Source organism: Akebia trifoliata, chromosome 11 (assembly GCF_017979445.1).
Source record: "Akebia trifoliata isolate Shusen 1 chromosome 11, ASM1797944v1, whole genome shotgun sequence".
Lineage (NCBI taxonomy): Eukaryota > Viridiplantae > Streptophyta > Magnoliopsida > Ranunculales > Lardizabalaceae > Akebia > Akebia trifoliata.
The window spans coordinates 22,073,382-22,099,432 of NC_141385.1; the positions used below are offsets into that span (position 1 = coordinate 22,073,382).

At 35.9% G+C, this 26,051-nt stretch overlaps 1 protein-coding gene across 14 annotated transcripts in view; it reads right to left on the reverse strand.

The window, feature by feature from the left end:
- The window catches only part of LOC147391125 (sterol 3-beta-glucosyltransferase UGT80A2-like), a 62,976-nt gene that overhangs the window by 30,921 nt on the left and 6,004 nt on the right, over nucleotides 1–26,051 (reverse strand). For 2 of the 14 annotated variants that reach the window (XM_086458320.1, XM_086458319.1), the window contains exons 2-9: nucleotides 14,125–14,204; nucleotides 12,640–12,710; nucleotides 10,436–10,845; nucleotides 10,241–10,303; nucleotides 8,057–8,122; nucleotides 4,774–4,821; nucleotides 4,542–4,691; nucleotides 575–732 (exon numbers count right to left, since the gene is read on the reverse strand). In XM_086458320.1, the coding sequence (XP_086314446.1) occupies nucleotides 688–732; nucleotides 4,542–4,691; nucleotides 4,774–4,821; nucleotides 8,057–8,122; nucleotides 10,241–10,303; nucleotides 10,436–10,474 (411 nt within the window). In that variant the 5' untranslated portion in view covers nucleotides 10,475–10,845; nucleotides 12,640–12,710; nucleotides 14,125–14,204 and the 3' untranslated portion in view covers nucleotides 575–687. The other 12 variants (XM_086458317.1, XM_086458318.1, XM_086458321.1 and 9 more) reach the window with 12 other exon arrangements.

Here is a 26,051-nt window from a genome sequence, read left to right on the forward strand (position 1 = left end):
GTTCACAAAAAATTGTGGTTGAGAGGAGAGTCATTAGTTTAAAAACACAGGGCATCTGAAATTTACCAAAACAAGAGGGTTTTATCTAATATAACCCAGTCTTCCATAGAAGACGAAGGTTAAGGGCATGTCATCCATTGAAAACAGGTTCAGAATTTCAATTTTTTAGAAAGATAGAAAAAATCGAAGAGGACAAAGAACTTACCTTGAATTTCAGCACGAATCCAGCGAAATTCTGGCAAGCAGGGAAAATGAACTTAACTAATTCCTTATAGTAGACTAAGTAGAAGAAATGAGCTTAATTGAAACCTTAAACGCTATGCATTTTAAGGCAAATTTGAATCATTGTGTCACCAAAACACGAGTTGAAATTCAAAATAACATAAATGAAAGAAAAACAAACTAGTCTCATCAATAATGTCCAAATGTACATAAGCTTTGAAAAGATTAAAAAGAAATAAGCAATTGACTAACGAGGATGAATATATGATTGAAAAATAGAAAGAATGTTAACTGTAGTGATTCAGAGGTCAAAAGGGAAAACAAGGGAAAAAAAGTGAACCAAACAAAGTACCTTTTTGATGATAATAGCAACATCTTCTTATGAGTCTCAATGAACTGGCTCCTGCACTCGGTGCAATGCCTATTATGACTAATGTTTCTAGCCCGAGCTTCTACAACTTGTACCTACTTCATTGCATCGTCTCCATCCTCCATTGTGAAATAGATCACCTAAGTCCACAAAGACTACAAACAAAATTATAAAATAATAGACCAAATTTTAAGGCTCAATCTTTTCTTCCATTAAGTTGGCAGAATGGATGAATGCAACAACATTGTCACTTTAACAAGGATATTCATTTTCAATAAATAAATAAATAAAGCTTTTGATTTATAATAACACCTAAGCAGGAGCAGATAAAATATTGCATCAAAATAGCCTCAACTTCAATATTGGAACAAAGTACTGTAAAATAAGATAGAAATTAGTTGAGATAGGATACCATTTTAAGTACCAGTGTAAAATAGAACTAATTACCGATCAATATTTTTAGGTATGAAATTCAATGAGAAAAGTAGCATTCAATTACCTAAACACCTCTAGCAATCACTCACAAGATTCACCACTAGCCACCGTTATTCTGTTAGCAATCACAATAGTTGCATATGACCACAAATATAAAAGATCAAGTAATGGATTTCATATTATGAAAATAAAATAAAAAAATCCCCATATACGGATGAGGAACCATAGTTTTCCTCAAAGGAAGATTACAATGTTTTACCAATTAAAAAATATTATGTCAAGTTTACTTACAAGATTCACCACCAATGTTGTTAGGTTTGAAATTCAAAGAAACAAGTAGCATTCAATTTACTTAACAAAAGTCACCACCAATGCTATTAGGTCTGAAATTCAAAAAGAAAAGTGATATTTAATTACCTAAACATCTAACAAACTCACATAAGATTCATCACCAGCCATCGTCATTCCGTTTACAATTACAGTAGTTGCATACTCCATAGAGAAAAGATCGAGTAATGGATTCTAAGTAAAAAAATAAACCCTATATATAGACAGGGAACCATGTGGGATTATCGTAGAATTCCAAAATTGAAGAAGGACTACATCTTTTAACCAATTCAAAAATATAATACCTCAATGCCAAATTTACTTTTCGAAGCAACTACAACACTAGTGTAAAAACAAATGGCCAACCGGTTTAAAAATTGTCGCCAAGCATGAATCTGATAATTCATTCAGTTCATCTAAAGCTTTTAGGCTTGGCTTGAGATTGAAGTGAATTGAGGAACAAGTTTCATATTGTCAATCCCAAAGGCTTGGGGCAAGGATTTTATGATGATGACGACAACGAATACAAACATTATGGCGATGATGAATGATGAGGATTCATCATCAACAAATACCTATCCCCAAAAATTTCGATCACTAAATGAATCTTTTACCTCCATTTAATTAAGTCCAAAGTCACACTTATATGTTACTTAAAATGAGTTCTCAAACATTTTCACTATTTCAAAATTTCAATCAATAATTTTGTTGGCCTTCGTTTCACAAGTTTAGAACTTTCAAATTGCACATTCCCCATAATTGGAAGTATGGGGAACATGTTCAAACATCGCAATCCCAGAGCCACACTCTTCTATTAGTTGAAACTAGAGTTCACCTATGCCGTATCCAAAAAGCAAAAAAAATAAAGTTGGTTGGTGTAGGGGTGGCAATCTTAACACGACTCAAAAACAATGAAAAATTAATGGGTTTGGGTCAAGCCTAATTGGGTTTGGGGTATTATTGAAAACTTTTAAGGTTTAGGGATAACAGATTAAAAACAAAACAGTGGATCAAAGGGGTTAAAGAGAAAATATAGTAAAGTTATAGGAGGTCAAGTGTAGAGAAAATAAAGTTGGTCTTACAAAAATATAGTTTGATGGGAGGGTTAAGGATATAAAAGTGAAAAAAATAAAGTTGCAAGGATATTATTAAAGAATTTTAAGGTTAAAGGGGTAAAATGAGGGAAAATAAAGTTGAGGGATAAAAAGATAAAGCAATAAAGTGGTTAAAATGGGTCCCACATAAAGGTTTGTGTCAAACAACTGTCGCAACTTAGTTGTGTTTTATTATATAGATGAGTTCTAATACACTTACAATATCTCAATCACTATTTTGTATACACTTTAACCATCCAAATCAACATACTACATAGAGAGATGAGTCAAATATTGGATTTCATTTTTTTGTTGAACTATAGAAACAAAAAAACCAAAATTTTCCTCCCATAAAATTATCACTAAGAATTTCAAAATTGAAGGGAAACTAAGATTTTTAATCTTTTAAAAAATAAAATGCATCAACATCAAGTTTACTTTTATAGAAACTATAACATTAGTAAAATCATTTCAATTGATTTTAGAAAATTAGTTTAGAATGTTTACTAAGTTATTAATTAGTTAGTGTTAATTGAGATTAGAAGTAACCCAACTTATGTAGTTTTCTAAAGTACTAAGTTGAACCCACTCATCAAACATGAACTTGATAATTCATCTAGGTTTTTCAGTAATGACTTGAGCTAGAAGTGAATTGTGGAACAAGATTCATTTGGTCAATCCCAAAGTTTTGGGGGCAACGATTTTATGATGATGATGACGAAGACATCGATGACAATGTCGAAGATGATGAATGATGAATGGTGAATGGTGAGAGATGAATGATGACAACAACGATGATGACAGACAATGATGATGAATAACCAGGTTCATCATCATCAAAAATCAATCCAAAACATTTGGAGTCATGAATTTACTTCCACCATTCAAATTTGTCAAAGTCACATTCTTTTGTTATTAAAAATGAGTTCTTTTATATGTTTACTCCGCTACGTCGTTTTTTTATTTTTCAACAATACTTTTATTATGTAATTTAAAATATATTGCTGAATCCATGAATCACATTTTTCAAGGTTCATCACAATGCAACAGTGTTACTTGCTCTCTTTATATAGAACTATCAAGTACTAACATAACTAGGGCACCACAATGTTGTTGTTGTTGTTATACAATAACTAAGTGATTTTAAAAGGGATTATTTCAGAAACATTCTAATATCCAAATATCAGAACTAAATGATTAGTTATGCACTAATTATCAAATTTGTAAGTAGGAAATTACTAGCATCATTTATGCAATCAACTCTTCTAGTAGCTTTGTACTGAATGCATTAAGCTACAACTAATGTCAGAAAGCATATATTTGAACTGACACAACTCATAATGTGCAAAAAACGATTGTCCAAGACAGTTGTTTTTGAAAAGTATGACTACTCTCACAGTTGGGATGGTAATGGAGTCATCTTTCATATGTGACATACCAAGAATGTCTGGAAAAACAACTGTTTTTGATAGTCGACAAAAACGACTGTCTTATAATTGTGACTATCTTTGGCAGTCATTTTTTTAGATATATGAGTAAAAAAATTAATAGGTTACAATTGCAAATTAAGGCAGCACTTACAAGCTTTTCGACAGCCCCCTAAATATACATTTTTGATAGAGAAACATTATTGATTGCAAACAATGCAATCAACACAAAAAAATAATAAAAAATGATGGGGACACTTCCACACTATTCCTGAAAATAGTTTGGGTGACTTCCTTTAGGCAGCACAAAATTTTCTTTTATTATTATTATTATTTTTATAATGGGGTGTCCGAACTTACGTCTGACTGGGGGGGCTGGATAAGCCAGGATTAGAACCAAGGCATATGGGACCCTTCCCCAAGCCCTGGGACGTGCAACGCCAGCACACCACACACACATTCATGTTATTAATTTTTTTTTTTTTTGGTTCAAAAGCAGAGGGAAGCATAACTATTTCTAATAAGTGGAAGCAGACCAGCAAAAACCACATGAAATGGAAAGATGTAGAATGATAGGCAATGCTACCACTTAAGATGTAAACTATTATAGAAAAGAACATTTAGGATCACAAGGTCCAAACAACTTTGGATAGAATTATATATTACCTTTGGATCTAACATGAAGTTTATTGCATCAACCAGCTTTGGCAGTGAGAACTCATTAACTGGGATAGGAGCTAGACCTACAACTCTGGCATGAACACGGTCTCCCCAAAAAGGTTGGTCACCAAAGAAAGGTATAATGGTAGTTGGACACTGGATATAAGTTGAAAATTATGAATCAATGATTAGCCATTATTGTAATCAAATTAATAAAAAATAATACACAAGCAGTTACCACAGCTTTAAGTCCAGCAACTGTTGTTCCAGCACCACCATGATGCACCTAAAAAAAACATCAATATGAAATTGAGGTTGAGAGGAGGAAAGAAAAAATATAAGAGTACTTGAAGCATTGAAACAATCAATGATATAGAAGAGCATAACTCCACCCTACACCTATGAGGATGTAATAAAGAGCATGCATAAAGAGAAGTTGAAGTCTGACGATGTCTGTACTCCATTTGTGAAGACTAGAGAACAGTTAGTTGATATTCTAACCAAGGGACTTGATAGTCCATAATTTTGTAATATTATTAATAGGCTGAATGTGTGTGATATCTACACACCAGATTAAGGGAGAGTGTAGAACACCTCCTATTATGAGGGTATTCTGGGCAATAGTGGTATTATTGTAATTAGTCCATATTTTTGGTAGATATATAATATAAGAGAGGTAGAGAGGGAGTTATCCCTCTTTAACTCACTTTTTACCAATTCTTCTTCTACTTCAAGCCCTAATCCTAGAACAACAACAACAAACTTCTTAGAGTTCACCAAAAGGAGTCATTTCAAGGTAGGGAAAGACGACATGGTTTGTTCTGGGAGGATTGGTGGGGTGTGGGGAGAATCTTCTCAAATGAACACACTTTTCGGTTTTTTACAATTTTTTCGATTAGAAAAGATCATCCAGTGCATGACTACATGGTTAAATTCAAAGATGAATTATCATGGGACATTGGATTCAAGAGAAATCTCAACCATCGGAGAAGGAAGGAATCGCTAGTTTGCTCATTTGTATCAATGATGTGAGAATAAGCTGCGCAAGATAATTTCTATTTACCTTTGGACATTGCGTTTATTTTAGCATTCCCTACTTTTGGAAAACGTGGTTTCTTCGTTTAGTCTACCTCGTCAGACATAATTCCTACTCTTGATCAATTAATTGATCATAAAAGAATCATTGTTGATTTTAATTATATGTGAAAATATAATGACAAAATAGTTAATAATCACATTTTCATCCATTGTGATGTTGCCAGGGAAGTGTGAGCCAGCTATGTTTTGTATTGGACCTTTACCAATGCTGGTACATTTTAGGTTTCTATTCTGGAGAGTGGTTTCTTTGGAAATTGTTATTGTTTGGGGTCTGCTGGGGCCTATGAGAATAGCATAACATATGGGTATTTCCAAGGAAAGGAGGAAGAAACTCAAGCTATTGCTTTAAATATTAACACCTCAACGTACTTTTGGTCTCTAAGTTATTTGTAGAAAGAAAAGGATATTCTTTGAGGAGTTTGTAAAAGTGATGATTACCAAGATCTTCCTCTCTTTTTTGTCCTAGGTAGGTCTTCTCGACCTCATTGTATGGTATCACTTTTTAAAATGTTTTTCTATATAAAATCTTCACTTGCACCCAAAGAAAGAAAAAAAAAATTGTGATCACAGATGTACAAGTGTTACCTTAAAAATTATATGTTACTCATTCAGTATATAAAGCAATAATGGATGGTGTATGAACCTAGCAATTGAATTATATTCAGCATTGTGAATCCTCTCCTAATTGCATATTTGGTCCATAAGAATATCCCAAGACTATCTTTGGAAATGACATCATATTCTTTGGGAATTGGGATAGATTCTGGCTAAATACACATTATTGTCCACTAACGAATCATAGGGAAGCAAAACTTATGTGTGTCTATTTAAAAATAAGCAGTTTCAACTTTCAATTGTATCCACAGTTCCTACATCCCTTAATCCTGGTGAGCCACACTCGAGACTAAGCATTAATAGAAAGAATTTGATAAATGACATGTTAATTGATAAGGATCGTGCTATTACGGCGTCCCTTCCATTTAACATAAACTTTCATTAAAAAGGAAATAAAGAATCAAGACTAACCACAACCGTGAATTGTAAGAACATTCATGAGGGCAGTTTTGCTGTAGATAAACAGATTCCTTTGGTTCTGCCACTGAAAAAAAAAAAAAAAAAAAAAATTAAAATCTTTCGGACGAATACATGTAGCTATAACACAAGGAACAAAGTGAAACAGAAATAGAAATGACAAACTTACATTCCCCGAGACCGCCCCACCCGTTATTAATGATGCCTTTCTGTCCTGTGATTTCCAGGGCCTCTACAATGATTTGGGTCATTTTCACAGGCTCTTGAACAGGCTTCATGAAACCACAAGGTTAAAATCTGAAGAGGTACGAACGTTTACGACAATCTAGAAAAACAACTTAATACTTTTTGAAAAGCAGGTTCCCCTATTCTAGAATAAGCATGAAAAAGAAACAAAATAATGAACCATAAAAGATCTTTAGTAGTCACATAATAGACCTTTCAGAAAAGCATATAATTTAAATGAAATATGTTGGATGATTGCATTGTTTGCAATCATTCTAGACCAAGCAGCCATTCATTCTACTTTGTAAAGCGACATCAATATATGTACGCCCACTGAATGTAATGAAGCAAGTGGTCCTGAACGTTGAAGATCAACTCCATTATGTTCAAGAGGGAGATGGGGACTTTGACATATATAAATCGGCTTTTCGATGCACTGTCGAGAAGGAACTGCTTTCTGACATCTTCCAAGTTCATATCCTCTGAGGGTTTATATCTGCCATTTGCAACAAATTTGTAGATAATATAGTAGTTCCTTGAGTTTCAATAGTTTATTACAACTAAACTAAGTTTTAAAGCTAATATGAAGTTCTATAATTACAGGTTAGTGTTGTCTCCATCGTGCCAAGTTGTCAATAATTTGGGGTGATGGAAGGGGACACTTTGATATGAAAGAAAACTTCACCTCTATTGGCGGTGCGTTGTCAATTAGTAATAAAATGAAGGAAACAATTAGGACGGTTGGGTTACCTCCATTTAATATTTTCGAAAGCCATGTCTTCTATTATTGGAAGTTTATACCTATCTGCTTTCACGATCTCAACCCATGTTCTTTTGGGTCTCCCTTTCATTCTAACTACGGCTGTAATAAGCTTCATTTTGAAGGTAAACAATATGAATCAAGAACGGTTAGCAAATGTTTCAGGAAATATGCTCAAGAGGACAAAACAATAAAGAAATCCGAGGAAACAAAGAATTAAGGAAACTAAGGCACACATAATATAGACCTTAAGGATGATTTTTCTATCAAGAACATAATGGTACATGTGTGCCATGCTACTAGTATGTTGTTGGTGGAAATGCCCTCTTTGTCTACAACAATGGTATACCATGGACTTACATAAAGCAGAAAATGATTTATTTCACCCTACCATTGTCATACTTACAAGGTTGTTTATAGATGTGTCAAGGAGAAGAAACACCGCATTGAGACTGTGCATGCAAACTGTTAACTGCCAAATGGATTAGCGCATCAGACCAAACTAGGACAGGGGTGCTCAAGAATCAGAAAAGACTAACAAACCAATGGCACTATGCGGAATGTACATTAAGAAATCCCAAGATATAAATGTGACGAGAGAGTTAATAGTAAAGTCAATTTTGCAGTGGATATTGTGGATCAACCATAATTGGTTTTTATGGAAATCACAAAGAAAAAAGAGAAGCAAAAAATAAAAAAAATCACGCACATAGTTCATCATCAAGGACTATGTTTGATATTTTATCCTATAAGTTATTGTTGTTGTTGTTGTTGCTATTATTATTATTAAAAATTTGATAGGTTCCCCTATATGTGATTTGGGATAGAAACTTATCTGGACCCACAAGTGCAACAATGATAGAATTTGGGACAACAAACTCATCGTTGAGTCTATATTTGGATTTTCAATTCTAAAAAATGAAGGGAGGGAAAATAGTCAATTATGTATTTATTCATAATATAATCATTGCATTAATGATTATCAAATAGGGTTGAAGTCTAATTATCTTAAGAATGACCAAATGTTCTTTCAAAGGGATAACATTTAAGAATTCAAACTGCATTTCATGACATATGGAAATTAACTTACCAAGTCATTTATCCTCAGAGAAGCTCATAAAAATGACAAAAATCTACAAGCATTACATATGCAGTCAAGTTGCATATCGTAACTCTATATGTACGTTTGCACACGCCACCTACTAATTTTTTTACTTTGTGACACCTCACAAATTAGCTAAGCATTTGAGACACCACTTATATTTAAAATTGTGTAAATACCCTATAAAACACAATTTATAAAAAATTATTTCATAAAATAATCATTTTAACCCCGGCTTTTGAAACCCCGCTTTAAGCGGGTAAGGCTAGGTGCTTGGATGGTCTAGGTGGGCAAAGCGGGGGCATAGGCGCAGCTTTTGACAACATAACTCCTTACAATGACATGAAACTATATGCACTTGAAAACCAATAAAACAATTGTGTTGACTAGCGAGAAGAAGCTTTTGAAAATGCAATGCACTCAGATAAAAAAAGAATGAGATGAATACAAAAGGTGCCACGAATAGGTCTTCCTCGAAATCAAATATCAAGAAGGCTTAATGAACACCCTTCTTTCTTAAGGTTGACATGATTCTTTGATCGGGTCTATCATGGAAAGTTAACTATCAAATTATTATATGGTTTAAAGGATGCAAAGAGAATAAAATCTACTCATTTAACACAATTTTCTAGAATACTAGGCATGGGATGTAAAGTTTTTTTTGTTAGTGATTCACAATGACTAAAAAGAAAACAAGTTAATACAATTTTTCTTTAAAAAATATAGGTCGTACCAGAAACGAGTTAGATGATTTCACAAAATGTACATACCCCATTAATCATCGAGGAACCTTCATAAGTGTTACTATATTAAAAATTGTTTCTTCAAGTGGGCATTATTTTCTTCTATCAATTGTCCTACTCATACCAACATAAGTCAAGTGCAAAAGAACTGGTTTATTATATGATGTGTGGGTCTACGTCGACTAGGACAGAAAAAAACATTTAATAACATGTAATTGCTATGAGCAGTTTTGGTTGTGAGCTCTTTTAGGCTGCCTACATTCCATAGCCTTTAGATATTCAAAGCTTGTTCACTTTGTGAAGGAGGTCCTACTTCATCTCACTGGTTTCTAGAGATCAGCCACTACGTCATAATGCGAAATAAACGACTGTCCAGGACAATGAAAGGTATGCGAGACATTTATATAAAAAAAAGTAGATCATTAAGATGGAGGAATCATGTAGCCAGAGCTCAGTCAAGTGTCATAGGTATGTCAAGTTTTTGACTTGGAAACCTAATGCCTGATTTAATTACACACTTGTTTGAGCCTCAATGGTTGAAGCCATATTTCTGTTATTATTCAATATCTCAACATGTGGTTTGAGTGGAAAACATAAATAAACTCAAGTTATCTTCCTTTCTAGGTCAAGATGCACTTAGACACGGTTTTGCATATCAAGTAAATATTTACTGCAGAGTCTACAAAGCATGAGTATCAATGTGACATGAAAGCATTTCAGTTTGTCCTATTGAGGCAAAAGATACCTGTTTCTCAAGCTGCCTAGCTCTGGCCTCTGCTTCCTCACTCCTCTCCTTTGCAAGTCGAAGCTGGGGTAGTACATATCATAATCAAGTTGTGCAGATGGTATAACAGGATCAATCTATTGCTCAGCTGCAGCACTATGATTTGCTGCTCAAGCTGTCAACAACGTCTGATTTTGATTGGACACGAAGTAAAACCTTGGACAGCACCACAGAGGTCCAGTTGCAGCAGCACATCCAACAAGCACCAGTCAGTGTTCCAGTAGCTTGAGTACCAAACCAGTTGCGCTACCTGAACACTCCAACCAAAAAAGAAAAAAAAGGCAGTCTCACAACCTAAGTTACCCAGAATTTCAATTTTAACTATCCACCACTCTGCCCAACTGTTTAGACGGATCTGTTACAGAGCATACAATGTCCTCATGTAAAACCCTCTCTCGAATGTAAGGAAATCATCAATCTTTCTGATGCTTTGTTCCAAGGTTGAAAGAACGCTCTATGGCTAACCATCGAACAAATAATCAATGTTATTTAGGTCCTCACTACCACTGGTTTCCTTCAAACTCTTACAATCTGAGTCACTAAGGAGCATCTCCATATCTGGATTCCTATTAGAATGTAGTTGTCAAGCATTACTAGCATATAACAAGCACATGTAAAAGCATGACAGCAGAACTATGGTTTCTTAGTGTCAGAATAGTTTAAAATTTCAGCTAATCTTCATATAACACAACCACGATGAGTACATGACATTTTTCTTGAAATATAACTTAAGAGTGAGCAAAGAATACAACGGTCAGGATTTACGTACATAGCATTATAGCCTCTATACATCAGTCTACATGAACAATTCAATTGGTTGTTACGTCAAATTCATGCAAGTCATGTTTAATCCCCTCATCTAAGATAGTAATTATCTGAATCTTCTGTATTTCCTTATGTTAAGTCTTTATAGTGGCTTTCCATGTAGAGTTCAAAATTGTGAATATCGATAGCATTATTAAATTCCCTTAACATCTTGAATTTTTTAATATGGTGGTGATGGACTTGTTTTATTAGATGCCAATAATCATGGGTGGTTACAATCCGTGCCTCAATAATTATGCAAATTTTTTCTACAAAAGACCTGAAGTCTAGAAGGCTCTCTCCAAGTTTGATCTATGGGGAACCACTATGCTATCGTTTCGGTAAAATTTTGCATCGAAATAGTCTCAACATCAAATATGAAAAAAAATGATAAAAATAATTGATATGACCAACAGATTTATGACATATGATCTTTACATGGGGAATCTCTTCAATAGTAAAATTATTGGTGACAAAGTAAGCTATGAGAAAACAGGTTTATGCCATACAATGACCTTGACTCTTCAATAGCAAAATTATTGGTGAGACAAGGAGCTATGAGAAAACCATGCTTAAATTTTTTTCAAGAAATTAAGAATCTGAATGGGGAATCAAAATGAATAGTCATATTGAGCAAATTATTGCAATACGTACATCCATATTGGAACAAGAACCAACAATTAGGATAGAAGTTAATTGAGTTAGTATACCACTTTAAGTATTAGTGTAAAATAGAACTAATTATTGCAATACTTACATGCATGTTGGAACAAGTGATGACAAATAAGATAGAGACCTTAATTGAGTTAGGATACCATTTTAAGTATTAGTGTAAAATAGAGTTACCCACCAATATTATTAGGCCTGAAATTCTAAGTAGCATTCAATTACCTAAAAATCTTCTAGCAATCTCTCACAAAATTCATCATCAGCCACCATTATTCTGTTAGCAATCACAGTAGTTGAATAAACTAAATCAGCACAAAGTTACCTACTTAAATATATTAGCTCATGTTAGTAAAGGCCAAGTGACCCGTTAGGAGTGGCTCGGAGTTAAGACATAGTGACAAGAGTTTGCTCCTATTGGTTGTGTCGTTATGAGTTTGAAACTGAGTGCAGTCTCTAGAACTCACACACGCTAGTACATCACATCACACTAGGCCACGGGTCTATACGTGACTACTTCAGGGGTGATTCAATGGTCCACACCTATTGCTTTTCCTGCATGCGCCTTTCCACTATGCATTTCCTCGAGATTTCTAAGACCATCTTGAGTTTAGATTTAGTGTTACTGATTTATCTTTAATAACTAATAACTGCATATTGAGATTTCTAAGTCCATCTTGAGTTTTACCATTAAAACAAGTGAATTAGCAATATTTTAAACACCAATATACAGCAAAGAGTGTTGAGACAGATGGTGTATTACAATTTAAAGATTGTAAAATCAAGTCAGTTAGAAGACTGAATTCAATTATATGAATGAAGCACTTGGCAAAAGTTTATTGGTGTGTAGGGAGGGGGGGGGGGGGGGGGGGGGGGGGGAAGTTTCTTACCTTGTCTTCTAAAAAAACATGATGAGAAGGAATTAAATCGTCATACGCAGCAACAGATAAGTAATCAATTCCTATATTCACAACAAAGAAAAAACATCAAAAGTAAAATAATTTTGTGAGTAATTAGTATAGAAATGTAAATACAAGAGATGAGGAAGGGATTCCATTAGATGCGAGAAAAAAAAATAAAATGACCAACTCCTACAAAGCATATGCATACATTCCTTTAATAAGTGGATAAGCAAGAAAAAAATGGCTATAATTTGGGAAGACTAGACTTGGGTTTTATAACCTAGTAGAAGGGGAGTACTAGGCAAATAGTACCTGAATATACCATGTGCCTCGATGAAAACAAATAAGAGAGCATTCACGTACTTTCTCTCAACACAGTTTGGATAAACTAATTTGAGCTATTACATACCACACCTGACTTCAACTATCAAAACCATTTCCCACTAAATTTAGAAGATTCGGTCCCTACACCAAGGAAGCTAGGGTTCATGTGTCATTACCGAGTTCTTTCCAACCATGCAATGCAAGCTTTCTATGGCTTCATTCATATAAAACATGCATGCAAGAACAAATACAGCAGAAATATATCTACTAGAGATGAGTAAAACCATCATTTAAACTTACCTTAGTAAGGGATGCAACAGAGGTTTATTAAAGAAAGTAAGGAAAATTGCTACAAAAATATCTTGGTTTCTTCTTTTTATTCAAGGCCTTGGTGTTGCTAGAAAACAGTCACAATGTAGAGGTTGATTTACGCATAAATTTTATTAAGAGCTCCATTGCAGATTTGAGACCTAACAATTAATATAGAAGTGATGGGAATAGTAAAACATGTGAACAAGTGTGTCAATTGAGCCGGCTTGCCTGGCCCGCCTAAAAAAATAAGGTTAGAGGCCTTGGCATCCAAAGATTCTAAAGTATCCATGTCATTTGGACCTTATTTGTTTAATTAGTTATTTAGGGTGTTAAATGTAAATAGAAGTTTATGGTAGGGCATGTAAGTAGAATTGTTTATATTTTATTTAATTGATCATTTGTAGCGGTGTGATTAATACCATGACTAAGCAAGATTCTACTTATTTCCACCATTAAGAAGCTCACGAAATAAAGCAATTCTTGGAAGATCAACATGACCTCATTGGTATTATATATGTAAAACAAGCTCTGCAACAGTAAAAAATGACTAATATCCATTTAAATAACCATCTGACATATAACAGAACTTTATATTCTAACTTGAAACTTATGCCAAGACAGAAGAAGATGGAAAATCATCAAAATCTAACATCACATAAAGATAACCTACGAATATCAGATGCATGTCTGACTAATGTACATAAAATCAAGATTGCATATACACTTGGCCGAAGTTCTGGATTTCTCCGCAACAGGCTTTTAATAAGTTCCCGACTGATACAGAAAAAAGAAAATTGATCAAAGCTTATCCATTCAAAGAAAGGAATGATTTCTTACCATCTCTCCTTCACAGGCAAGGTGAATATGAGCTAACCATATCCATTTTCCAGCATTGAGAGAGCGGGGTTTACTTAAGCCTGAAAAAGGCATCAACAGACTTAACCAAAAAAAGATAAGACCAAGCATACAAATCAAACATATGGAGCAAATTGAAACGATAAGGATAAAGAACCTTGTAGTGAAGAAGAATATTATGCATGTGTAAGTGTTCAAGTTCACAATTCCATTGCTCTAAACATGCTCGACCAACAAAAAGAGACACACTAATAGAAGGGACACATTGCAAGTAGTAGAAAAACTTTAAAGGGGTTATTCAAATACAACTAGTAGTATCACTTAGCATCTAGACATATGCCAAAAGAAGGATAACCATTTCACATTGCAAATAGCATATAAAACCATAGAAAGAACTATTGCGAGATAACCCTAATAAAATTTTTGGCCACACAGTAAATTCGCCCATTCCAACTTCTCCTAGAGTCCCTACAAAGTTGGTTTATTGGGTAAGAGGGGTGTTTGCTATATGAATGATTTCAATAAGAACCTTGACATCACCTTCACCCAGAGGACGCCCATGTACTCTATGTACAGTAGAAGGGGTAGTCCCCATAACCGTTTTTCCAACAGCAACAACATTTCTTCCCAAATCCAATACTTCTGTAGAAAGAATCAGATCAGCTGTAAATAGCTATATCCTGATTTTTTGGGATATACTTTTAATTCAAATAAGCTGAAAATCAGATCCTATCCTTTGGGATATTATTCCAGATATGTTGGGATATTATTACAGATCTGATTCTGATTTTCCTAGTTGATTTTTTCCTTATTTGTTCTTAGTTCTTAGGGGCTGATTTATGGTCATCAGCCTATTTATTCTAAGGGCTGTAACTGTGTTTTTTACAATGGAATAAGAGGAATAAAATAATTCCAGCAGTGCTGAAATTCTCTCCTAAGAAGCTCACATGGTATTAGAGCTTAAACTTGGTTGAGAGAAGCCATGTACAAATCGGCTCTCACTGGGGCTAGTGGCGGTAATAGTTCAGAGGTTACCTCTGAATCTAACCCCACAATTGCCCCCACTGCTTATTCCGATATGTCCTCTCTTCAAATCACCTCTCACAAACTCAATGGATGAAATTATCTACAATGGTCACTCTCAGTTCAAATGGTAATCCGAGGAAGTGGAAGGTCTGGGTTCATCGACGGGACTGCTGCAAAACCAGCCACTACTAATGCTTCTTTCAAAATGTGGGATGCCCAAAATTCCATGGATATGGCTTGGCTAATCAAATCTATGGAGGACAAGATAGGCGAAAATTTTCTTGGTTATACCACAGCAAAAGAAATGTGGGATGCTATCCAAAGGCAATATTTTGACCTAGAAAATTCAATCCAATTGTTCGAATTGAGAAATAGAGCCCAGATGCTAACCCAAGGTGAGATGGATGTCACTCAATATTACAACTCTCTCACAAAACTTTGGCAGGAGGTTGATCTCTTTGACAAGTTTCAATGGTACACTACTTGCCGAGAACACCATCAAAATTCTGTCAATAAGGAATGGATACATGACTTTCTTGCTGGTCTCAACAAGAACCTTGAAGAAGTTCGGGGACGTCTTCTTGGTACTAAACCACTTCCTTCAATAGATGAAGCGTTTGCAGAAGTAAGAAGAGAGGAAAACCGTAAACATGTGATGATGGGAGAGCCCAAACCCACACTTATTGACAATTCTGCCCTTGCTGCCAATAGAAACTCGGAGCCCTACCACCGAGATACCAACCGAAACTAGCGAAGAGGAAATCTCTGGTGTGATCATTGCCAAAGGACCAACCATACTCGTGAAACTTGCTGGAAACTTCACGGCAGACCAGCAAACTTCAACTCCAAGGACCAATGCAAACCTAGAGGCCTTCAAACTACTGCTGAAATGATCACAAAGCTTGAAGATTCTGCTCCAAGTTTGTCCCTCACAAAGGAGCAACTGAACCAACTCATCAAACTGATTAATCTCTAAGGTTCCACTCCTCCGGTAACAAAGCCAACTCCTTCCTCCCTTACTCAGCCAACCAGTTCATACTTGGCCCAAAAAGGTACATTTGCAACTGCTTTGAGTGGCTGTACAAATGAAATAGACCCCTGGATCATAGATTCAGGAGCATCTGATCACATGACAGGATCCTCAAACTTGTTCACTACTTATGTACCTAGCCCAGGAAATATTAAAGTTAAGGTTGCTGATGGTTCTCTTTCAACTATGGCTGGTAGTGGAGATATAAACTTTTCTCCTAATTTTGTTTTGAAATCTGTACTACATGTCCCAAAGTTGTCTTACAACTTACTCTCAATTAGCAAGTTAACTAAAGACCAAGATTGTTATGCCAACTTCTCACAGTTTGAGTGTTTATTTCAGGACCGAAAATCTGGGAGGATGATTGGCAGTGCTAGGGAATTCAATAGGCTATATTTCTTCAAAAATGAAGGCTTCGAGAATAAACAAGCTCAAATGGCTGGTTGTAAGACTTTTCCCTTAATTCATGAGCAAACAATAATGTTGTGGCATTGAAGATTAGGTCACCCTAGCTTTCCTTATCTTAAAAAGTTGTTTCCCTCTTTGTTTAGTAATAAAGATGTGTTTGAATGTGAAATCTATCAATTGTCAAAACATCAATGTTCTAATTTTCCATCAAAACAATATAAAGCATCTCAACCATTCACTCAAATCCATAGTGATATTTGGGGACCATCTCGGACACAACACATCACAGGAAAAAGGTGGTTCATAACCTTCATTGATGATCATTCTAAGGTCTGTTGGGTTTACTTACTAAAAGAAAAATCTAATGCTGCCCAGATTTTTAAAAATTTTCATTTTATGGTCCAAAATCAGTACAACACCAACATAAAAATTATTCATACTGATAATGGAAAAGAATACTTTAATTCCATTCTTGGAGATTTTTTCTTAGAAAAATTATACACCAAAGCACATGTATTGACACTCCTCAACAAAACGGTATTGCTGAGAGAAAAAATCACCATCTCCTAGAAGTAGCTAGATCTCTAATGTTCACCTCAAATGTCCCAAAACAGTTCTGGGGGGATGTTGTCCTTACTGCCTGCTATCTCATTAATAGAATGCCCACTCGTGTCTTACAATTTAAAACCCCTCTTCAAGCTCTCACCACTCACTACCCCTCCTTTTCCAAGACCTACTCATCCATACCCCTAAAAATCTTTGCTTGTAAATCATTCGTTCATGTTTATGATCGAGAACGTAGCAAATTAAATCCCAAAGTTGTTAAATGCTTGTTTTTAGGATACTCTGCTATTCAAAAAGGGTATAAGTGTTACTCTCCCGAAAAACTTAAATATTTTGTCTCCATGAATGTCACTTTTTTTTAAACTAAGTCATTCTACACCAAAAATTCCCTTCAGGGGGAGTACACGAGTAATGAAGATAATTTTTGGGGTCTTCCACATATCCAAAACACTCACCAACCTGTCATATCCCCAGATCTACCTGACATACCACATATCCAAAACACTCACCAACCTATCATATCCCCAAATATACCAGACACACATCAATATGACGTTTTTCAGCCTGAGAATCAATCCGACCCTATTGAGTCCTCGATGCCTAATAACAGAAAATGAAGGGGAAGACTCAGAACCACAATCAGAGCTTTGTGTTTATTCTCGACGCCTAAGAAGAATAGAACCCATTGAGGACACTCAGCTCAGTCATGATTCCAAACCAGATCAAGTTACACATATAAATACTCCTAATGATCTTGATGCTCCTATTGCTCTTAGAAAGGGTGTTAGATCTTGTACTCAGCATCCATATACAACTTCGTGGCCTACAATCATTTATCTCCTCAGCTTCAAGCTTTTGTAGTCAACTTGTCAAAGGAAGAAGTACCTAGAACCATACAGGAGGCGTTACAAGATTCTAAGTGGAAAAAGGCAGTCATGGAAGAGATGAGTGCCCTAGAAAAGAATGGGACATGGGAATTGGTGGAGAAACCACGGGACAAGACATCTGTCGGGTGTAAGTGGATTTTTACTGTTAAGTATAACTCTGATGGGACCATTGAAAAATACAAAGCTAGATTGGTTGCAAAAGGTTTCACTCAGACATATGGTGTGGACTACTTGGAAACCTTTGCACTTGTGGCAAAAAAGAATACAGTCAGAGTCCTTCTACACCAACTTGATGTAGGCGACTTAGAAGAAGAAGTGTATATGGATCTTCCACCAGGTTTTGATGATGAAAGTAAGAAAGGTAAAATTTGTCGACTTCGAAAATCTCTCTATGGCTTAAAACAATCTCCCAGAGCCTGGTTTGAAAGGTTTACCAAGGTTATTCGACGACAAGGGTATAGTCAAGCTCATGTTGATCATACACTGTTTTACTTTCATAAGGAAGGAAAAAGCACTATCTTGATTGTCTACGTTGATGATATTATTCTAACTGGTGATGACCCTGTGGAGATTGAGAGACTAAAAGATGTTTTGGCCACAGAATTTGAGGTTAAAGATTTGGGACATTTGAGATACTTTCTTGGCATGGAAGTTGCTAGGAGTAAGAAAGGCATTGTTATTTCTCAAAGGAAATATGTTCTTGACCTACTCAAGGAAATTGGAATGCTGGGGTGCAAACCAGTCCCTACGCCAATCGACTCTACTACGAAGCTAGGTCTTGAACCAAGCAATGATCCTGTGGACAAGGAAAGGTACCAACACCTGGTTGGAAGACTTATTTATCTCTCTCACACACGTCCTGATATTACTTTCGCTGTGAGTGTAGTTAGTCAGTTTATGCATGCTCCCTGCAAAGAACACCTTGAAGCTGTGTATCGGATCCTTCATTATCTAAAAGGAACACCAGGAAAAGGTTTATTCTTTGAGAAGAATCAAAACAGAAGTGTTGAAGCTTATACAGATGCTGATTGGGCTGGATCCAAGGTCAACTTGAGGTCAACTTCTGGTTATTGCACCTTTGTATGGGGTAACTTGGTAACATGGAGGAGTAAAAAGCAGTCAGTTGTGTCTAAAAGTAATGCTGAAGCAGAACTTAGAGCCATTGCTCAAGGAGTTTGCAAACTTTTAAGCTAAAGATGTTGCTGAAGGAACTAAAAAGGGAGTTTAATCAGCCTATGAAACTGTTTTTAGATAACAAGGCAGCCATAAGCATGACGCTTAATCTAGTCTACCATGATCAAACGAAGCATGTTAAGGTGGACCGGCACATTATTAAAGAAAAGATTGAAGACGGAACTTTGTGTCTGGTTTATCTCCCTACAACTGATCAGATTGCGGATATTCTCACCAAAGGGCTTCCAAGGGTATCATTTGAAAATTTTGTAAGCAAGCTTGGACTGTTTGATGTTTTTTCAATACAAGCTTGAGGAGGAGTGTAGAAAGAATCAGATCAGCTGTAAATAGCTATATCCTGATTCTTTGGGATAGACTTTTAATTCAAATAAGCTGAAAATCAGATCATATCCTTCGGGATATTATTCCAGATCTGTTGGGATATTATTACAGATCTGATTCTGATTTTCCTAGTTGATTTTTCCTTATTTGTTCCTAGTTCTTAAGGGCTAATTTATGGTCATCAGGCTATTTATTCTAAGGGTTGTAACTGTGTTTTTTACAATGGAATAAGAGGAATAAAATAATTCCAGCAGTGCTGAAATTCTCTCCTAAAAAGCTCATAAGTTCGCATGGCATTTCTTTTGTAGAAGATCGTGGCTGTGCAGTTGAATATGAGTCAACTGTTTGGCCTCCTCACTGCTGACTCTTTTTGAAAAGCAATTTTATCTCTTTTCAAGAATACCTTGATCCTAAAAAGGTCAATCTTTCTAGTCTCCCATAATCTTAAGTTTCCATTTCTTCATCAACCAACATAAAGAAATAGAACTTTCAAACATGTCTACTATTTAGACTTGCTAAAACAGTTTGAACATATCCCAAAATCCTTCATAATGTTTCCCAATTTAATTAACCTGGCCAATGGAATCCACAGATCTTCTTTGAAGTTCTACCACATGACAGTATCATACTATTTTGAATTAAGTATACAATATTCAACCATAAAATTCAATTATTGTTTTATTTGTTGAACAAATTGAAACTATTAAAGAAACAACAAGAGGCGGGACATATACAAGTAATATAGAAAAACTCAGACATTGTGATGAGAATAATTCCTTTGGAAGATATTCGATTGTAATAAATGTAAGATGGGATTACCTACATTTTCCATATCAACGAAAGATCCAAGCTTTACAACTAGAGGGTAGTGTGTTTTGTTATAGTGTTCAAAAAGATGACATCTCCTTTCCCACCATTACATCCCCATGTGGATCTATATGCCCAACTCGCAACCCATCACATCTTTTACAGCAGTAATGTTTACATGATGTTGTGTGCACCTAGCACATCAAAACCCAAAATGCATACTAATAATAAATCTAGAGAGTTGATAAACAGATTTTTTAGATTGGTTTGTGGTCATTTTTTTCTTTAATTATTTTATAAAATTTGCTTATGTAACTATTTTTCCTGGTTAAATAATTGAAGTTTTGTTCAGTTAGAGAGGCTATAACACATAAAAAGAAAAACCAAATCCAAGTTTTGGATCTAAGCTTACCTCCGTGTTTAGAGAGAATCTACAAGAGATCCGAGACGATTTACTCAGAACAAAAACCCTAAATAAAGGAACAAAAAATAGTCTTAAAAGATTAAGCAAGACATTAAACAATATATCGATTGCAATTCCACCTAAGAAATGCAACGATCTTAGCCGAAAACTAACAAATCAAATCAGATCTAACTAAGAATCGCGTAATAGGGTTCTAAAATCATAAAAAAAAATGATAAATCGAAGAGAAAATTAAAAGAAAGCAAGATCTTACCTAAGCGACAAGGGGATTTTGACGATCCCAACCTTAGGTTTTTGTAGATCTTAGATGAAGAATCAATTGACATTGAGGGATTAAGAGGATTTTCTCTCTGAAATTGATAAATCTTCATCAATCCTAAGTTTGTCAAGAAACGAGTGGATTTTCTCTCTGAAACGAAGGGAATTTCGTAGATCTTTGAGCAACTTTCCCTTTATCTCGAGTTTGGCTTTTTCCGTTTATTAAAGTGTGAATGGACACTATAAAAAGGTTTTTTCTAAATTCTGTTTTTTGGCTTGTGATGATTCACATATCCAAAAGATAAGGGGATAACGGTCTACCTAGAAATCTAAGCTAAGGAGGTTCGGTTGAGGGACAAGGAAGGTGTTAGGCACCTTATCCCATCCATCTGAAGATGGTTACCAATAAATGACCCAAATGGTGTGATTAGGAAACTTTTTTTTGGTTTTGAAAATAAAAGAATTATAGAGGAAAGTTAAGTAAAATTAACTATAAAAAAATGAACAAATTAAGACAATGAGCAAGTCAAAAATAAAAGAAGATGCTTGCTGGAATTTTTTATGAGCCTAGGATTTTGGTGGGAATCCATGTGGATTTCACTTTATTAGATCCAAAGGCTCTTTTAAAGGAGTATGTGCTCACTTGGGAGTATCTTTTTGTTGGTTTAACCTTTAGGAGGTATCCATGAGTTGGACACCACCATGGAAAGACTAGAAACCTTATGCATGAGATGTGTCTTGAGTTAGGTGTAGATCTAGGTAGATCCACACCTTTGACCCTTATCTATTTTAGTGAAATAATGTATGATATGTGTGCACATAATGCAAGTAATGGACTTAAAAGAGAAGATTACCTCCAAGGAGGGATTACTCTCTTAGCTCTTACGCCATTAAGAAAGAAAGTAGAAAAATCTCTATTCTAGGAATTTAAAATTGTAAGAAAAGTAAAGAACAACTAATCTAAGAAATTAAAACTTGCTAGAAAGTAAATAAACACCTAATCTACTCTAATGCTCTCATAGAGCTTATTGAGGACTTATAAGAGGAGATTACCTCTAGGAGGTTTTACTCTCTTCCTCCTAGCCTCACTGGCAAAGGAAACATAAAATAAACTTGCTGAAAATTTAGAAGGGGATCACATAAAAGAATTCTGAAAATTAAACTATCCCCACCTTGGTCTCTTCTTCTTGGTAAGAGGTTCTTGGAAGTTTAGGAAGGGATTTGGACAGAGTTTTAGTAGGCTAGAAGGCTTTGAGGAAAGACTTGGACATAATTTTTAGATTACTTGAGCTCCCCTCCCATTTGCTGTTGATGGGGGTCCTATTTATAGGATTTTGAGAGACCCTTGGGGATATACTTGTCTTAAAGCATAGGGTTCCAAATATTTTGAACAAACTTTCTAGAGAACTAAAAAATGATCTCTCCTTTCCTTGGACTTGATGGTCTTTCACTCTCCTATGGTTTCACCAATCATGATGATCAAAATGATAGGATTATAAAAAGTCATTAGTTTCTAGAGAATTCTTTGAGGGTAAAAGAGTCTTAGGTCCTTGGCTTTGGGTCAAATCCTAGAGAACTAGAATAGATGGTATGTAAATAGGGACTTGGGTTTTGGACATTAAGGTCATCTAGCGTAATTAATCCACTAACAACCTAAGGTTAAGAATGTCTTTGTTCACAAGTTCTAGAGAATTCTTTGAGTTGGGTAAAGTGGCAAAACCCATTGAACTTGGTCAATTTACATTGACTCTTCTTAGGATTGAGGATACACTTGAAGGCATAAATGTAAATTACCTAATTTTAACTCTAAAAATGAGAGGTTAGGGTAGTACTTACACTCATGTGAGGACCAATTTGACTAAGGGTCTTTGTTGGAAGAATATACAAATTACAAAAAGACCTTGATGGTGGGTTCATTGAAAAATTAAAGGATGGGCAAAAGAGTAAAATGTAACGGTTTTCTTGAGAAAAAAGTCATTAAGAGATGGGATAAAGGGTAACTAACCCTAACGAAATTCGAATGCACATGGGTTAGAAAAATTGCCTAATAGAATTGGCCTTGGGTAACCCACGGCCTGAGCAAATTTTATGACTAGCCATGGGTCACCCTTGGGCCAAGCAAAATTTCCTTCAGTCCGAGGAGACTTAAAATTTGTTCTGGCCGTGGGTTACCTTTGGCCAGGCCTAATGTTTCTTTTAGCCATGGGTTACCCTTGGACAAGTCAAATTTTTCTTCTGGTCATGGGTTTCCCTTGGCCAGGATAAATTTTACTGAAAATGATCATTAGACCTTGGTTGCTAGCAAATTTTGGATTTTCAAACCCTCTGGAAATTTCCTTAGGTCAAGCCTTTTCTAGAAAGGTTTTTGGTGCTCACGGGCTCGGCATAAGAAAAAATGGGGTGTCAACAATTCAGAAAAGAAAAATATTAGGCGTTATGGTGGAAATTATTATCTGCTTCTATATGTGGTGTAAAAATGGAACCAAACACATTTTCACTGCATGAATTATCACACGCGGAGTTCTTCATATTATAATATCCGCCGAAAGATTATCTACGTACAGAGGTGGATTATGTAATCCGCGGCTCTTGACTCTTTTACTTTGGAGGATTTATGTATACGTCGCTGAAATTTGTCGCCATAGCCCACATTTCTTCTACTGTATTATATAATTCATTATCATAGTTCAAATTTAGAGAAAAGAAGATTAAGTTCTTAATTAGCCCTAATTAGGCTATATAAGTATTAGATAAGATAAATAAAGAAGGGAAAAGACCAAAAAAATCCACAGACTTATTTAACACTCCCCCTCAAGTTGGTGCATGGATATCAACAACGTCCAACTTGGACAAGACATCTTCAAAGGAGGTTTTACTAACACCTTTAGTAAGAACATCAGCGAGTTGTTGAGATGTAAGAACAAAGGGAATACAAATCTGTCCAGAAACTATCTTTTCTTTAATGAAATGACGGTCAACTTCTATATGCTTCGTTCTGTCATGCTGAACCGGATTTGCAGCTATGTTAATAGCTGATTTATTATCGCAATATAGTAAGAAGGGGACCGTAACAGGAAGACATAAATCAGCTAGTAAGATTTTGAACCATAACAACTCACATACTCCAAGTGCCATAGCTCTGTATTCTGACTCAGCACTCGACTGAGAAACCACATCCTGCTTCTTACTACGCCAAGTTACCAAGTTACCACCAACTTTAGTACAATACCCAAAACTAGACCGTCTATCAGTCACTGAACCAGCATAATCTGTATCTGTCCATGCCTCAACGCGAAGATGACCATGATTGTTGAATAAAATACCTCGACCAGGACATCCCTTAAGGTATCTAAGAATACGATAATCAACAGCAAGATGAGATGTTCGAGGCGAGTGCATTAACTGACTTACAACACTAACAGCATAGGCAATGTCAGGGCGAGTCATAGACAAGTAGATCAATTTTCCCACAAGACGCTGATATTGGCCAATATCTGACACACACTCCCCCTCAGAATCAGCCAACCTATGATTCTGCTCAATAGGAGTATCAACTGGACGAGATCCAACCTGACCAAAGTCACTGAGTAAGTCAAAAACATACTTATGCTGAGAAATAAATATACCGGACTGGGACCGTGCAACCTCAATACCTAGAAAATAGCGAAGATGTCTAAGGTCTTTAATCTCAAATTGACGTCCTAAGTAAGTTTTGACCTCGGTAAGGCCATCGACATCATCCACATACACAATCATAGCAACAGTTTTGCCTTGGGAGTGACGCAAGAACAAGGTGTGATCAGCAGAACTCTAATGGAATCCAAACTGATGCATGGCCTTAGTGAAGCGTTCAGACCAAGCACGAGGAGACTGCTTCAGACCATAAAGAGATCGGCGAAGACGACAAACATGTGCAGGAGAAGCAGAAGGAAGAAACCCAAGAGGTTGGACCATATAGACTTCTTCCTGAAGATCATCATTGAGAAAAACATTCTTGACATTTAACTGAAAGAGAGGCCACCCTCGGATAGCAGCAACAGAAAGGAGAACACGAATGGTGGTCATTTTGACAACCGGAGCAAAAGTTTCCTGATAATCAATCTCATAAGTCTGAGCATAACCTTTGGCTACCAGACGGGCCTTATAACGAGCAATGGAACCATCTGGATTATGCTTAAGCGTGAAGACCCAGCGACAACCCACAGCTGTCCTTCCAGACGGAAGAGGAACAAGGTTCCAAGTTTGAGTCTTTTCAAGAGCAGTCAACTCATTAATCGTAGCTGCTCACCACTCAGGATGAGCAATAGCATCTACAACAGTAGTAGGAAGAGAAACAGCGGAAACAGAAGCAAGAAAACTCCGATAAGAGGGTGAGAGTGCTGAATCAGATATATAATTAGAAATGGGATAAGTACAAGTGCGCTTACCCTTACGAGTGGCAATAGGACGATCATCACAGGGAATAGACGAAGGTGGATCTGGTGGCGAGGAGGCGAGCTAGTTGGACATAGGAGTAATGGTAGTATCACGTGGATACCGAGAGTAAACCTGCAATGGAGGAGGAGACGAACTGACAGGGAGTGGAGAAGGAGGAACAGGCATAGAAAGGGGAAATAAAGAAGGAAAGGGATCATCAGGTGAATCTAAAGGAAACCACTCAGATTGAATGTCAACAGACCCATTATAGTAAGGAGTATGCTCAAAAAAAGAAACATCTCAAGAAATGAAACGCCATCGAGAAAGAGGATGGTAACAATGGTATCCTTTCTGGGTAGAGGAATAACCCATAAAGATACATTTTACGGCCTTAGGGTCAAGTTTAGTACGAGTTTGGTCAAAAATTTGAACAAAGCAGACACACCCAAACACGTGCGGAGGAAGTGGAAACACAGGACGATATGGAGAGAGCTTAGAGATTGGTGTGGCAAACTGAAGAACACTGGAGGGGGTCCGATTAATAAAGTAAACAGCAGTAAGAACTGCATTGGCC